General features: G+C 34.6%; 1 protein-coding gene across 4 annotated transcripts in view; it reads left to right on the top strand.

Moving 5' to 3' along the window:
* LOC143226032 (uncharacterized) overlaps positions 1-17354 on the top strand; it is a 339996-nt gene that overhangs the window by 236565 nt on the left and 86077 nt on the right. For all 4 annotated transcript variants that reach the window (XM_076456428.1, XM_076456429.1, XM_076456431.1 and 1 more), the window contains 2 exons: positions 12177-13608; positions 15086-15325. In XM_076456428.1, the coding sequence (XP_076312543.1) occupies positions 12177-13608; positions 15086-15325 (1672 nt within the window). The remainder of the gene's footprint in view (positions 1-12176; positions 13609-15085; positions 15326-17354) is intronic.

Genomic DNA, 17354 nt, shown 5'->3' with positions numbered 1-17354 from the left:
GAACATCATCAAAAAACTATGGGATCATCAACCAGCTAGTGTGGAAACATTAGTTGTGTAATGGAAGCTGAAGAGTTAATTACACAAATGTTTATTCAGAGTGTAAGAAGTAAACATCAGAGCAGTAGATGTCTCTGTTGTAACTTTAAATGACGTATTGTCAGAAAAGGCAGAAAATAAAAATGTTCCCAAAGGATAACAGTAAAAGGAAACTAGTATAAGTGTGGAAAACATGGACATTATTTACAAGACTGCAAATCAGCCGTTGATAATAAACCAAGAAGAGGATATTCTGGCGGTGAAAATACTTTATCTGCTCCTGTTGAAATGGAGTATATTATTTATAGAAAATAATCTACTAATTATTGGTTGAAAGTCTTACGTTATGATAATTGACACGGGTTCCACAGTTATCATAGTTTGAACTAATTTGATAATGAAAGCTGGAATATTACCTGCAGAAATGAAGCAAGTGTACGTATTGATAGAAGCAGTAAGGGGTCGCAGTGTTCCCGAAAGAAATAAGTTGGAAGTCGTTGTCATTGTTGGAAGTGTTTGTATACAACATGATGTTTGGTTAAGTTACATTGAAGAAAAGTGCATACTTGTAACTGACTTCATGCAAACAGAAACAGCGATGTGAGAGTTGACTAGCCCCAAACATTTTTGGTGACACATTTCTGTGCATTACCCAACAATTAACCAAAAGTTGGACCCCTAACGGCAGCAAGGGGATAAAGACATCCATTCTAAAGTGTAACAGAGCAAAAAACATGTAAAGGTGGTGGAAACCAACATTCATCCATCGTGCTTGTTTTTGGAAGCTCATGTGTGGAAGAGTAACCAGGTAGCTTTAGAGGAGGCCTGCCAAAATTAAACCAACTTGCTGATTTTTTTATTTGAATTTCGCGCAAAGCTACTCGAGGGTTATCTGCGCTAGCCGTCCCTAATTTAGCAGTGTAAGACTAGAGGGAAGGCAACTAGTCATCACCACCCACCGCCAACTCTTGGACTACTCTTTTATCAACGAATAGTGGGATTGACTGTTACATTATAATGCCCCCATGGCTGAAAGGGCGAGCATGTTTGGTGCGACAGGGATTCGAACCCGCGACCATTGGATTACGAGTCGAACGCCTTAACCCATCTGGCCATGACGGGCCCCAACTTGCTGAAAAGGCTTAGGTTCCTATCGAAATTTCTTCTACAATGTCACCAAGGACGTACCCGCTAGAAAACTCCCTCGCTTGTTCTAGGCCCGGCATGGCCTAGCGCGTAAGGCGTGCGACTCGTAATCCGAGGGTCGCGGGTTCGCGCCCGCGTCGCGCTAAACATGCTCGCCCTCCCAGCCGTGGGGGTGTATAATGTGACGGTCAATCCCACTATTCGTTGGTAAAGAGTAGCCCAAGAGTTGGCGGTGGGTGGTGATGACTAGCTGCCTTCCCTCTAGTCTTACACTGCTAAATTAGGGACGGCTAGCACAGATATCCCTCGAGTAGCTTTGTGCGAAATTCCCAAACAAACAAACGCTTGTTCTACCTGAAGAGAACCATTAGCCCCACTTAACGAGAGTAGATATTGATAAAGGGCAAAGGATCATTCAATTTTTGTAATATAAGTCACGAATAAACAAAAAAAAAACACCAAAAGATTCGGGGACTAGTCCGTTTAGAGACGATAAATGATTACTGTTGTTAGTAATATGTTAATTAATGATTTAGTAAGTATAATCTATATATATGAATATTAATGGTAGTTATTAATATGGATCATACTGACATCCTTTCTTCAACAGTTCCTTATTTTGAATAGTTATTACTTTGGCATGACTTTTCCTGGAGCACATCATCTTGAATAGTCATAATCTAGGCGTGATTACTTCAACATATTTCTGTTTTGTTTTGTTTTTTGTTTGTTTTAACTTATTATTATTACGTTTGAACATGTTTTTTATAACCGGTGGTTACTTTGAAGGATTTTCAAAAGTTTTAATGAAATTCCTGGGAGTGTTAATTTTAAGTGTTTTATTCTTCTTTGATTTTGCAAATGATCTGAATTTCCAGTTGCATCCTTTTAAAGATAACGGATAACTCGCATATTGAGGCATAACATTTTAATTATTCGCCGAAAATGTACCTAAGGAAGAACTTGACAATTTCTACTACGAATGTTTCAGTTTTGCTGTATTTGTGTAGTTTAGTGTACATAATTGTTCCCTATAGTTGTACTAATTAAGTTGAATTTACATTAAAACAGTAGCCTAATTCACTTATCCTAAAAAGGATCTCAGTGCGAGAACAAATTTCGCTAACTTAAAGTTTTCCTTTTTGGAATTCCAGTTTCCCCAGTTGATTTTATTGCACGTTTTCATAGCCCAACTTCTTTTCATTAAGAATTTGACGATTTTCTCAATCATAATGGCTTCTTTCTTGTATTCTAGAGATATCCTTACGAGTTAATGTTTGCTGATAAAAAATACTTTAAAGTTGACATGTAGCCCACAAAAGTTTTGTAACACATAAATTTAATGGACGAAGTTTTTGAATCATAAAAATATTATGTATATATTTTAAAACTTTTAAGAAAGGACAATTAAGAAGACTAAAAATAACGATGTGAGATAAAACTGTCCCTCTAAAATTAATAAACTAATATTTAAGAAAACGATCACACTATTGAAAGTCCTTCAGTAAGACTGCAGTAATTTTACGGACTTACAACTCTAAATTTAATTCAGGATTAGATTCCCCGAAGTGGGCAGAGCAAATAGCCCAATATTGGTTTAAACTAAAATAACAGACTTATTACAGTTAAATAAACCTGATAAAATATTTTTATGTACAGCACTATTAACAGTTTTTCAGGCTTAGATTATTGAAGTCTTCTATGCCATATGCCACCACCCCCCCGGGGTTCAGTGGCAAGTCTAAAGGTTTATAATACTAGATACCTGGTTTCGATACTCGATTTTGGCACAGCACAGGTAACCCATTATATAGCTTTTGCTTAACTACAAAGAAATTATGTTATATTACTTATTTGTTTATGAAACCATCTCTTCTTGCAAGTATTAAAAGAACTAGTGCTGTTTAAAACACCAATATTTATTGTTTTCATACTTCATGTTCGACTGTGGTTTATCGAAACGAATTTGTTGTGTGTGTGTGTGTGTGTGTGTGTTTATATGACTGACTTCTGCCTGAAGAAAATGAAAACACCTCTACTGAGTCCAACGAAGAAAGAACAAATGAGTTATTCTTCAGAAGTAACTCTGGAGATTCAAGATCTGTCTGTTAAAGCCCTAAGCATTTACCCATTATTCATCAGAAATAATTTTAGTTGTATGGATTACAAGAAAACAAGCAATGACATAGTCGAATGTTGTCATAGAAACTTCTCGGTGTGCTAGCAAAGAAAGATCATTTCGTTAACTTGTATAATTGCTACAAGTTTTGAAGAGGCTAAATGAAGATGAGAAAAGACGTGATTTATATAAAGTATAGAGGATGGAATTTGACAATCTTGTTAAAGTATACTACGCTCCAGCCAGCAACTCACCTAAAATTAAAGATATATTTCCTAACAAGATTATCATGGCAAATTGTAATAAATAATCCTGATACGATATAATTACTTAGAAATACGTTAGGTGATTACTGTAATGGTTTACAAAAACTAAAATCACTGAACGAGAGACTAAAAGAAGTGTGGTCTCCACGAAATAAATATTACACTTACGTCACTGCTGATCACAGTTAATAATACCAGCAAAAGTTTAATCTTCAAATTTATTGTGAAAAATCACTTTGACTGATTGATTCTGGGAGATAAGGCTCCCATAAATCAAATAAAGCTCCTGGAATATAATTTATATAATATATCGCACGTTCGAAATCTTAGAAACCCCTGTGTCTGTAAGTACTGTGGCGAAGCTCCATAAAAGCTATCAGAGTGTAGCCATCCTTAATTTTGAACTCATAAACTAGAAGGAAGACAGCTAGTTCACATAGCCTACTGTCTACTCTTGAGACAGGCAAAGGAACACGAACCACGAACCCTCGAAGTTACAGTCCGGAGCTTGCCAGCACTAGATCATGCCCGGTCTGTAACTACTGTGTAATGGAACGACTGTCAACAGGGTCGGATTATTATAATAAAGACATATGGATGTTAACAGATAAGTTATGAACTACACATGTTGATAGATATCAACTTCAGGAAGCGCAGGTTAAAGATACTGCAGTAGAATATGTCATCAGACAGACGAAAATTAACAAGGAAATACAATTTTATTAGACAGAGCCTTGAAGCATTCGACAAACTAAGGTGCTATGCTTTTCATGCAGACTATTTAAAATGAAAGAATCCAAAGTAATAATTTCATGTCGTACTACAGAGATTGTTCCATTTTACTAAACTAGATGTCTTCAATCAGTGAAAATATAGTGCTAAACTCGCAATGTATGATGTGAAAAATAAAGCAACAGATGCAATTAAAATGTGAAAGCACCAGTTTAATGATTATCTGATATTTTTCTTTATCCTTTAGCACAGCTTTTGTATCCCTGTGCAACATGTTTAAAATTGTGTTCAAACTATTACTCGTAAGCTAACAAGACCAAACTTGGCACATGTGCTCAGGTGCCACAGTCTGATGACTAGACCAAACTTGGCCCATGTGCTCAGGACCACAGTCTGGTGACTGGACCAAACTTGGCCCATGTGCTCAGGTACCACAGTCTGGTGACTGGACCAAACTTGGCCCATGTGCTCAGGTACCACAGTCTGGTGACTGGACCAAACTTGGCCCATGTGCTCAGGTACCACAGTCTGGTGACTGGACCAAACTTGGCACATGCGCTCAGGTACCACAGTCTGGTGACTGGACCAAACTTGGCACATGCGCTCAGGTACCACAGTCTGGTGACTGGACCAAACTTGGCACATGCGCTCATGTACCACAGTCTGGTGACTGGACCAAACTTGGCACACGCGCTCAGTTACCACAGTTACCACTCAGGTTTTTTTCTTTATTCTGAGTATAGACTCTCTTTTGTGTAACTTTTCGGTAAGTCTGACCTCTGTGAATCATGAAGTTGTTTCTGAATACAGTAGTTCCCCAGTGGGAAAACAATAAGTCTACGAACATACAATGTTAAAAATCTAGGGCTTGATTCCCGCTGTGAACACAGTTGATAGACCTATGTGGCTATGCTCTAAATCAACAAATTAAACACCATATCGGAGAGCGGGTATTTTATGCGAGTTATAAGAATATATATTGTTAAATCGCATTCAGTTCGTGGAAATAAATAATTTTATTGGTGCCTATAAACAAGAAATTTGGGATGGCCAAGTGATTAGGACGCTTTCTTTGCAAGTTGAGGGCCAAGGGTTTGAATCCCCGTCCCACCAAACATGCTCGCCCTTTCAGTCGTGGGTGCTTCATAAAGTGATGGTTAATCCCACTATTCGTTGTTAAAAGATTAGCTCAAGAATTGGCAGTGGGTAGTGATAACTATCTACCTTCCCTCTAGTCTTACACTGCTAAATTAGAGGCGGATAGCGCAGACAATCTTAATGTAGCTTTGCGCAAACTTCAACATAAATTGTAAACAAAAAGACTATTCAACAAAGTAGGTTGAAGTTACTTAATTTTAATCATACGCAGTTACACTCTTTTACTTTATTATTGTGTTAAGTTTTGAAAGGTATTGTGCTACTTCTTAAAAGTACAATGACTTTCAGAAAGGTTAGCAAGGTGGGCTCAAATTACCGCCTTCTTGCATTTTTGCTCCAAAAGTGCCCTTTTTTCAGTCCTAAACATTTGTCAACAACTACTAATAATTATCTTTCATATCACGCCTTTCTTAATGAAAAATTATTAGGTAAAAAACAAGTATTTCAGATGTAAAATGAATGGTACCCAAGTGCTTGTAAGCCTTTACAACAACAAAAAAAGACGAAAAAGAAAAATACGAATTGTAATATTCTATTAAGTGTTAGTACTCAACAGTTCATTGTTTAGTTCTGTTAAGTGTTAGTACTCAACAGTTCATTGTTTAGTTTTAGAATTTAAAAGTGTTTATGAGATCAATTGATCAGAGTTAAAATAGGATATGTTTGCGTCTCATGGTTTTTTAACCTATGGATACCACAGTCTCCCTTAACCTGCACCCCCCCAAAAAAAAAAACAAAAAAAACTTGCCTTACAATGTGTGAAAGGTGCCACTGCTCTTTTAATATCCTTTGCATGTTAGTGTTCATATATAATGACAAAACGTGTAAAAGAAAACTGAATATATATTGCACTTTTCTATTAGATGTTTTGCCGTTAGATGTTTCAGATTTAATTAATGTGTAATGTACACAAGTATCGGTTAAACCTTTCCTGTTGAAGTTGTTATCGTAAGAATAAAGAGTAACATAACTGATCGATACTATTAAGTCATAGTTTTGTTTCAAGCGTTTTATTGCTGTCGCCATGGTTCCACGGATGATATCGATTAAGATCTTATAGCTTTCAACCATGTTTTACTTTATTGATTAGTTTATCTGAATCATACCTGTTTCAAGAGACTGCTTATCCATTTCACACTAACAAATATTTTCTTTTTCTGAAATGTTATTTACATATGATAAATAATACGTTGACCTCACCGCTTTAAGATACAATCTGCTTGAGTAAAGTTCCACACTAATTGTGTCTCTTGAGATATTCCCGCCAAAATGACTTTGCCGAAATGTTACATAGTGTGTGTTCAATTGTTTTTCTGTTTATGAGTATAGTGTTGTAGTTTCATATTGATTGTAACCCTATAGGTTGTTAAGGTGATTTGGGAACGATGTTATATTTTCAGAGCAATCCTGTGCAATTTTACGGCTTACTTGGTTTTGCGCAGAGTATGATGTGACGCAAGTTTCTTAGTGTAACGATCCTAATGAAATAGAGAGAGAAATATTATCAGTGTAGCTTTAGTGGGTTTAAATAATCAATTTAATTTAAACTACGTTAATATGAAACTGTTTTCATGTAACTTAGAAGTCTTTGTATTGAAGTGAAAGTAAGTGTTTGTGTACGTGTTATAATTGTTGTTATAGCTTTGCCTTCATGAAAACCGGCATGGCCAAGAGTGTTAAGGTGGGCGACTCGTAAGCTGAGGGTCGCGGTTTCGCATCCCGGTCGCGCCAAACGTGCTCGCCCTTTCAGCCGTGGGGGCGTTATAATGTGACGGTCAATCCCACTATTCGTTGGTAAAAGAGTAGCCCAAGAGTTGACGTTGGGTGGTGATGACTAGCTGCCTTCCCTCTAGTCTTACACTACTAAATTAGGGACGGCTAGCACAGATAGCCCTCGAGTAGCTTTATGCGAAATTCAAAAACAAACAAACAATGAAAACCTATATGAACCGAACGTGTCTGAATGGTTAACATGCTGGGGTGTGTATCGAAAGATACTGGGTTCAAACCGTGGTGTCACTAAACACGTTATTTACTTTAGGTGTAGGCACGTTAGTTTGTTTTTTTTGTACAGCAAAACCACATCGGGTTATCTGGTGAGCCCACCGAGGGAAATCGAACCCCTGATTTTAGCGTTGTAAATCCGTAGATTTACCCGCTGTACTAACAGGGGGCAATATTGGAATGTAAAAAAAAAAACAATCTTGCTAACCGGTCGAAAGATTGCTCTCCGTCAGGACAAGAGTTTAAAATTATGGACGGTTATATTTGAACCCTAAGGGTCTTTGGCCATTGCTTAGTGTAATTACACATAAGGTGCTTTTCAAGCAACATATCCAATTAAATTAAAGGACCTCTATAAGCTTTTCATATTAATACGTAACGTTTACTGAAGTTTATTTTTGGTTAAGCTGTGAGATAAATTGTCGATCTTTATTCTCACGTACCATTTTCTTTATAAGTACATTTTGAGAAGACTGAAACGATCTAAATACAATTAAACACTTAGTTAATAATATGTAGGTTTACGTTTGAACAAAGATAAATTGAATAGGTACTTTAGACAATTTTAGTTTTAAACTTAGCAGGTATGATGTTCTTCATTGGTTAGCATGTCTGGAGTTTCAATTTTAGAACTTACAATTCGCAACCTACTGGCTCAAATATGCCCTCCACCCTTTGAGACAGTGAGTGCTTTGAGAACAACGGTCAAATTCCACTATTCAAACAGACAAGAATTAGAGGTAGGCGCTATTTTCCAACTGCTTTCTCAATCATTTATCATTTGCAAATTGGAGTCGGTTAAATGTATAGATAGGTGTCACGTATCTTTGCAGACATTTTTTCAAGGAAATGAATTTGAACACAACAATTTTATCAATGGTAAAGTTCTGAACTTGTGTTCGAATAATTCATGTTAAATCCCAATATGTAAATTGTTAGCAAATACTCGTAAAATATATGGGTCCAGTTAATATTTTTATCACAACAGTGGTTCTTTAAAAACAGGATTTCTAGAATCACACCAAATAATTCTAATTGCAGACCCCGAAATCTGCAAGTTCAATTGCCTTAAGCCTAACATAAGTTAAGTCTTTTTTTTTTTTTTTTATGAAGTACGGCCTGTAACTTGTGTATATTTTTTGCTTTAGTTTAGTGCTAAATTTTACCTTTTTAATACTAGAAATAAATAAATTTATGATGCCATTCTACAACATAAAATTAGATCTTTTTAAAAACTTTGGTAAGTTAATAATATTTTATTGTACAAAATATCCACCAAAGTAAATTTACATTCGTGGGCTAGCATGTGCGTTTAGATAGTACAGTGTGAGCGCATTTTCAGGACAATATTATTATAACATCGGTGTCCTAAGAAAATGTGGTAGTTCATCCTTTCTATTGTCTAGACCTTGACACAAATTTCGGTTCTAATAAAAGTTGTATAAAGCCACGTAACAGTTCTTATTGTTTGTTATTAAACACAAAGCTACACAATAAGCTATCTGTGTTCTGCTCACCCCGGTTTCCAGTAGTGCAAGTAGCGTGGCGTCAACTAAGAGAAAGAGGTTAGTTAATATATAGTTTAATCAGGTTGACTTTTTTCCTTTTTTTTTTTTTGAAATAGCTGTTATGAATTTTTTTATTGTCTTTCAAAATTTGTAGTGCGTACTGGGGGGATTTACACATTTTGATGAAAGTTAAGGAAAAAAGACATTTGCACCACAGATAAATGTAGAATAATATATTTTTATTTAAACCAACGTTTTGCCTTTGTGGTTTCCTCAGGGCTAATATACATAACTATTTGTATATTAATCCTAAAGCAGCCGCAAAGGCGAAACGTTGGTTCAAATAAAAATGTATTTTATATTTATCTGAAGTGCAAAGGTCATTTTTCTTAACTTTTATCAAATACGTGTTAAGCCTTGCAGATTAATTTTTGATAAATAAGAATGTTAGTAAAGCACCCTGCGAGCAATATATATTATACACCTCTTTTTTTTATATATTCTCAGTTTCAGTAAACTTTATAACATGTTTAATATTTTGTTATTGAGTGAAGTTTATAATAATTCTACTTGGCCAATCGTCAAGGAAATTCCCTGTAATTGATATAATGTATAAATCAGTTTTTCATTTGTAAGCACTCTCAGAAATTCTTGCTGTTTGAAAGTTTTAACTCGTGTTTTTCTTTGAGAAAAGAAATGAGAAAAACTATTGATTCTTTGTTAATTTTATAACATTAAAAAACCGGGTTTCGATACACTTGGGAGGTACAACACAAATAACCGATTATGTAGCTTTTTATTTCACAACAAACTAATTTCGCCATTACTGCAGCACCGATCTCATTTTTTAACATGTTAGCTTAACTTTTATAGCTCTTCATTGAATGAAGCTCTTTAACCAGCGTATTGAGCCGATTTCCAATAGAGCATGCAGAAAAATCTGTAATAAACTAATGGAAAAGTTAAAAAATAAAACAAAAAGTGCAACATTTTCTTTTAAACTGATGCATTGTTTTTCATATTGATTTTCTTGGTTAGAACATTAAAGTATTAAGTGTATTACTGAGTGTAAAGTGAACCGTTCAACTTTCATGGGTTAAAGTAAGACACTTTTGTGAGAGAAGAATTTTTGATACATATATTGTCATTAGTGGAGAAAAGCCTGTGATCTCGTTCTACACGTTTTGACTCGCCGATTTATATTATTAGTCGAAATTAATTCTAAGTATAAAGGAAGTTTTTTTTATTATGCAACCTGTTAATTGTTACTTACTCTTAAAATATTTTAATATTATCATTACTAATAGAATGTATCGAAATTTGACAAATTATATAGAGCTGTGGTATTTCGCATTCTTATCTAACCACTCAAAACCGAATATTTGGCCACTGAGATACATAAGTCCTTTCCAAAAGTTTTAAAAATTGAAAAAAAAATCTAATAATGTTGATACTGTGAGTGCACCCTCCACCTTCAAAAGTTTTAATAGTTATCCGTGTTTTTATTTATTACAATGTAAAATAACCTAAAACTGAGTTAAATGATAATTTAATTTTATTAGTTTAAGTAAATGTTGATATATATCCAATTTATGATATTTGTCGACAAGACTGATACACACAGTTTCTTTTTAATACAAATGTGCTTTTAATATACAAACATAATACAATTTATATATAGTAACGGTTATTACAAATAATGATCTATGTACAAAAATTTTACAAACAAGCAATATCAAGTCTTCTTTCTGGTCTAGAACTTCCTTTGAGTGTTATCGAGGGCTCATGATGAGCGAGGTAATTTCGAGTTAATTTAGGTACATTCACTTAACAGGGAGCTAACTAGTTCTGAGTTCTTATTTCTCCGGTTACACCCTGAGTTTTTCACCCTGAAATTATGTAATGTTTTCATAAAAATACTGATGTCCGATGTGAATCAGCCGAAGTTAAATGGTTTGTAATGCTCGAAATTTATAAACGTTTTGGTCAAATATTTGAAGTTCCCGATTAATAAGCATTAATAACAGTTATAGCTTCCGACGTTTATAATATACCAATCATAACAAACTAATAATATATACTGTCTCTTGGCGCGTCGCGTTCGTTATATTTATAAGCGTTAGGAGAGTGTCTTAAAAATATCAGCCTGCACAACAATACAACAATACACTAGTGTTTACGTACACTCATATATTGTTGATACTTACACTCAAGAATCTTCTACAATTTTATTGAATTGCTATTAAAATAAGTATCGGATAGTAAATACGTCACACTGTTTACGGACTTGTTAACATAAGAACGACTTTATAACACCTCCTTCAAAAGTGTGAATTAGTCGACCATGTTTTTGCCCTTGTTAACCGAATTCTGAGAATTCAGCAAAACACTAAATTTGAAAATGAAGTTTTAGAAAATTACGCAGCAAATTTACTTGAAACCGAAATAAAAACAAAACTTATTCAATTTTATGTGTAAAAATGTAGCGTGTTTTGTATTAGCATAAAACGACATAAACAGTATTCTGAAAATTAGCTTTCAAAATAATTTTGATGCTTCAGTATCACTTTATATAGAACTGTCAAAATTTTAAAAATATATATACAATATTGTGGTGTTTCAAGTAACGCCTTAAAACTAAGAGTTATAGAATTAATATTGGAAACGTTGCCTAAACTTTCTTGTAAATAACATTTTCAGTATATGCACATTCAGGGTCATAAAATTTAACCGATCAAATAATCCTATCCTGGGTAAAGTTACACAGATCTAATCGTTAGAAACAGTTGTCTCAGCTTCAGCTACATTGAACCCGATGGACAGATATCCGTTTTACACTGTTGTGTTATATTTTTGTCAGTTTCTCTTCACGAAGATTGAGTTGTATCTCTTGTCGGTCTTTTTACAGTGTTCCAATTTTATCTACATATCCTTAGTTTTCACCTGGTTTGAATAACTATTTCGTTTTTACTTGTTGTACGTCTTATCCAGTAAGATTTTATTTTCCATTCTTCAATTCAACGCATGCTGAAAAGATTTTACTGTGTTCCATTGCCTAGGCGCTGTTCTTATCTGTAAAGATTTTGCTAGTTCTCTGTTCCACAGCTGAAGAAATTCCGTTGTTGTAACATTTTAAAGGCGTCTTCTTTTTCTTTCGTTTCATATAACTTCAGATTCTTTTTTGTTTGTTTGTTTCTTTTACAGTCTAGATGACAGTAGTTCAATCAGTAGCGGACTTAGTGACGCCATTGCCGACATTAGCACTGATGACAACTTGACAGGGTCTTCATTAAGCACAGAAACTAATCAGTATAGCAGTATGAAACGAACTTCACGAGATGGCCCTACGAAGTATTCTTACTCCACTGAAGACAAGTTTAAAAGAGGCTGGGAAGAACATGTAATGAGAAAGCCCTCTAACGGTAGGTCTGCAAACGTCGAGAAAACGGACAGTTCAATGCAAACAGAATCCAGTGCTTTTCAACAAATGTCGTCAGCTGTGTGGAAGAAATACCTCCAACAACAGCATGAGCAGCAAACACGATCTGGAAAAACTGAATCTGAACGTATTAGAGAGAAAAAAACTAGTTCTACGTCTGTCTCATCCCCTAGCGGAAAAAAGGGTTGTACTATTAATGGCACAATTGATAAACATGCATTAATGGAAAGCCAAAAATCTAAGCATAAAACTTTAGTTCAAAAACCAGAAGAAGGGAAGAATCGAGAGAATGACCCTGGAATTGAGAAAGGGTTACGAAATGGAAGAAGTATTAGCCCAAAACCTAACAAAACAAGCTTTGACTCAGTTGATCAGTTAATTCAACCAGTACGCGACTTACGAAAAGCTGAAAGTTGCAGGACAGCTGCAGTAAGTGGGACTAATACGAATTTTGTAGTAAGCAAAAAACAAACCAATACATCAAACGTTTCTTCAAATGTCGATAATAAAATAGCCAACTCTAAAGTACAGAGTAATTTCAAAAAAGAAAAGTCTCAAGACATTAAAAGTAACGATATGCATTACACAGAATATCCCGACGTAAACCACATCCAGTCGTCTAGTTTACCCAGAAACTTATCGACAGCGTCCTCTAGTGGTAAAACCATCTATGACCGCAAAGAAAAAATGAGAGTATCTGCTAATACGCAGAACAACAACCCGGAAGTTCGTGTTTTTGGTGGGTCGTCAGCTTTTTCTGACAGTGAATACAGTTCCTTAGGCCGTAAAGCGTGTAAACAATATACTTTGATGTCGCCAACAGTTGGAGGACTCCGTGAACGTGTTTACGGATCTCGTTCCACCATTAACGGCTCTTCAAATTCTGACTACGTGATTCTTTCCGGTTTTCCAGCAACCTCTAGAGATCGCTCGATCCATGGGCCAAGACTTTCCATATCTCTTAGGCCTAACGATGTAGACATGGATAATTATGCTAATATTGACCACCCAGGTATCATCAGCTCTCTTCCTTCATCCAGTTCCAGTGCCTACGCTTGGTTACGTTATAGCGGCAGCTCAGGGGCTTCTGTAATCTCAGGAGTAGGTGCCCGTAGCTGTAGTGCCAGTGGAGGAGGGCTTACTGAAGCTGAAAGTATGGAATCTATATCCTCAACTTCCTCCAGTGTACATCCTCAGGTAATGAATTACGTCAAGTGTTTGTTGCAGTTACTTTGTTATATGTTTATTTTTTCTGGTATTACCCAACTAGTTTATCGAATTGCATCTTGATTTATACCGCATATAATTAATACACATGTAGGAAATACTATGTATATTTTACAAACTGATACCTTTAGTTGCCTTAAAATCTTCTCCATTTCCATATTATGGGAAGATAAAAATAAAGTTATCATATCTTATGGACTATCAATGGCATTATGAGTATACTATACCAACAAGGAAAACATTGACTTCTGAAGCATAGGAAACCATTCATTTTGCAAGATTGTATTAATGGTATGATGGAAAATGGGTGTGGGGTTTAGTAACTTTCCCAAAAATGTCTATTATGTTAGGCTTCAGTCTATACTAAACTACATTTTGTTCTATTAATGCGTTGTTGGGTGTAAACGCTGTCCAACGTTGATGTGCTTGTTAATAATTCTCATGTTAGGATATTCTTTCTTGGAATTATCTTAAAGTCTCTGATGATACAAAAATATTTTATAGCGTCTTCCCAAGAGAGAGAAATACTATTAGTGTTATGGAGCCGATTTTTAGGGTAACTGAAGGTGGTTCTTTTTAAGTTACTTATAGCTTTAAATGTTCACTTTCTCCTAAATCTTATGCATAAGCGAATAAAATATTGAAAGTTAAATGTGCTTCTAACTTCGAGATATAAAATAATGAAACCTCTTATTTCGTTCACATTACGCCTGATTTAACTTTATGACATGAACCAATAAATCATTAATAAGCATTAATAAATCATAAAGCAAACCCACTAATATTTCACTGATGTAAACCAATATGAGATTAACAAGTGAGTCTCGTAGTTCATGAGTACAAATTACTAGAATGTTTCAAATAAGTCTCGTAGTTTACGAATATAAACTAATAATAGATTTTAAATAAACCACATAGTTGATAAATATAATCTAATAAAAAGTCTTAAATTATTTGCATTGTTCACGAATACAAGCGAACAGAAAATTTTCAAATAACTTTGATAATTCTTAAACACAAGACAATAAAAGTTTTTTTTTCATTTATTTTGATTTCATTTTTATTTTTCCTTGTTAAGTTTGTGTAATAGCTCTCCGTTTATCATTCTTTTTTGTTTATGAAAAAATCCACTTGACGTTTTTTTTATTAAATATTTATTCACTTCATCATGAAACGTGTTCTTCTCCACGATTTTCTTAATGCTAATGAACAAAAAATAATATTAGCAAATCAAACATATAACTTATCTGTGCATTTATTCCTAAGCTCTTTGGTTTACACTTTAGACTTTTTTCTTAGCCGTATAAAATTATATTCAGCAACAACATTAGAATCAGTTTAAATGTGTGTAAGAAAACTTAGGTTAGATCACAAGTGATTTATTTGTGGTTGTAGAGAAGCGTTCATTCAAAACTTTTCAAGTTAACAAGGTTTCATTTAACTTCAGCATGCTCGTGCTAACAGCCTGACTCGTGCCCGTCTGATGATCCACCAGAGGGAACTCTCAGGGTCTCCGCGTTTGTCCCGTTCCAATTCGATTAGGTCTACAAAGTCAGAGAAGTTGTATCCTTCGATGTTACAGCGTTCTGATGAAATTGACAATAACTTTTCAGGCAATATATCAATTTCTGGACATCCGGTCAGTAGTGGTCACCCGAGCTCGCCCAGCACAAAAGCGATCACCCAGGTGAGATAATATTTTTGTTGATAGAGCAAAGTACGAGCGTCAACGAAAAACACAAGAATTAACATTTTAACTAAACCGGAAAATACCAGGAAAGAGTTCAATTTCGAAAGAAGTGATAAATAAGATATAATTTGTTAAATTTAATTCAAAATTTTGTAGTCTTTTTATATTTAAATCATGTGACATAAAACTCTCGGGATAATAAATCATTCGTATAAACTAGTATTTAACATAACGTTTGCTGTTTACAGCTGTGTGCGTTTTATGTCCCTAAAATTTTCGTGAAAAATTTCCACAACTTCAAAATCAATTTACTGATAAATGCGTTTACTTTCTTGTGAAAACAACAAAACACGAAACTAGCGTGTTTTGCACACCATCTAAAATCTCAAGTAAAATGTACCAGATGCACTCATTGAATTTGTTTCTAGCAAAGTATATCGCTCTCTTCATATTTCTTTTCGAGGTTATAATTTAGACTTCTTGTAGTTAAATTAACTTCGCTAACGGTATACCCTACACCCGCTCAACATTTACTAAGAAAAACGTATCCTGAAGATGCGCTTGTGTCACCTAATCTGTTTCATCTCTGCTACGTTTTTTTTAAATAATAGAGCAACAGCGATTACTAGGAAACACTGTCACCATCTAGCCATCACTTCTTTTTCAATCTCTGAATTTAGGAGAAAATGACCGAAAGCTAAATTTATCCAGAGATTGAAATGAGTTTTATTGATTGTTTAATTCTGAATTTCATTTATACTAATAGCTATATTTTTAGGCTAGAAAGTTCGTGAGATATTGTAATTCACTTAATGCCACCCAGATCCGGCATGGCCTGGTTGTTAAGGCACTCGACTCGTAATTCTAGGGTCGTGAGTTCGAATCCCCGTCACACCAAATATGCTCGCCCATTCAGCCGTGGGGGCGTTATAATGTGACGGTCAACCCTCATTATTCGTTGGTAAAAAAAATTGCCCAAGGGTTGGCGGTGGATGGTGATGACTAGCTGCCTTCCCTTTAGTCTTACACTGCTAAATTAGGGACGGCTAGCGCAGATAGCCCTCGAGTAGCTTCGCGCGAAATTCAAAACAAACCAAACTAACGCCAGCTTTGGCAAACCTTGGATAACTTAGTTATAAAAATTAAGAAAAATAGACTACAAACTAATTTCAGCTGCGTAACAAATCTTGATAAATAACAGAGCTGAAAATCAAATGTTGACGAGTGTTATTTGCTTATTTTGTCTGAGTTTAATTAATTTTTGAATAATATTTTGTTGGTTCGATATAACTTGAAGTATGTGAATTTTACTCAAGTTTTCAAATGAAAATGAGCAAAAGATGTACGAAGAATGTTTCGACTAGAAATATTTGTTGTGTTCTGTAATGGAACACACTTTTTGCCCTCAATTAAGGACTTCATTCTTTGTTAGAAGGTTAGTTTTGAAATAAACTTGGTAGTTTGTTATTATTGACTCTAAGACTTGGTTATTTCGTAAACTTGTATGTCGCCACATCATTTATCATGATATGCGCAATGTGTAATAGTGACATATGTCACTATATATAATTTCGTCTACGCTTTAGCTAAGTTTAATTAATGGATAGTTGTGTGGTACATAATATTGTGATGAGAGTTGTATACAATGTTGCTGCAATAACAAGTGTTAGTTGATTTGTTTTTCATTGTATAATATTTACTATTGCTTAATTGTGTACAATTGTTCATAAACATTAATTATTTATTATATCCAGGGTAGTGATGAATTAAGTTGTTAAGAAATACTTTGGATTACTGTTTCGTAGAATTTTTATCATAATGTACAATGTTGAATAAAACTATTTTAATTTCATATTGAAACATTCTATATATATTCTTCAATAGTCTTCCGTGTAGTACGCTATAATGTATAGACACTAAATATAGTGGTATTAAATTTACCTTTTATGTAACTGTTATTACTTTTATTGAATTTCAATATAATCGAAATATCACTAAAACTTTCATGTGCTTATTCTTAAAACTT

This window comes from Tachypleus tridentatus, chromosome 9, assembly GCF_004210375.1.
Source record: "Tachypleus tridentatus isolate NWPU-2018 chromosome 9, ASM421037v1, whole genome shotgun sequence".
NCBI classification, from domain to species: domain Eukaryota; kingdom Metazoa; phylum Arthropoda; class Merostomata; order Xiphosura; family Limulidae; genus Tachypleus; species Tachypleus tridentatus.
This window is presented reverse-complemented; position numbering and strand designations above follow the sequence as displayed.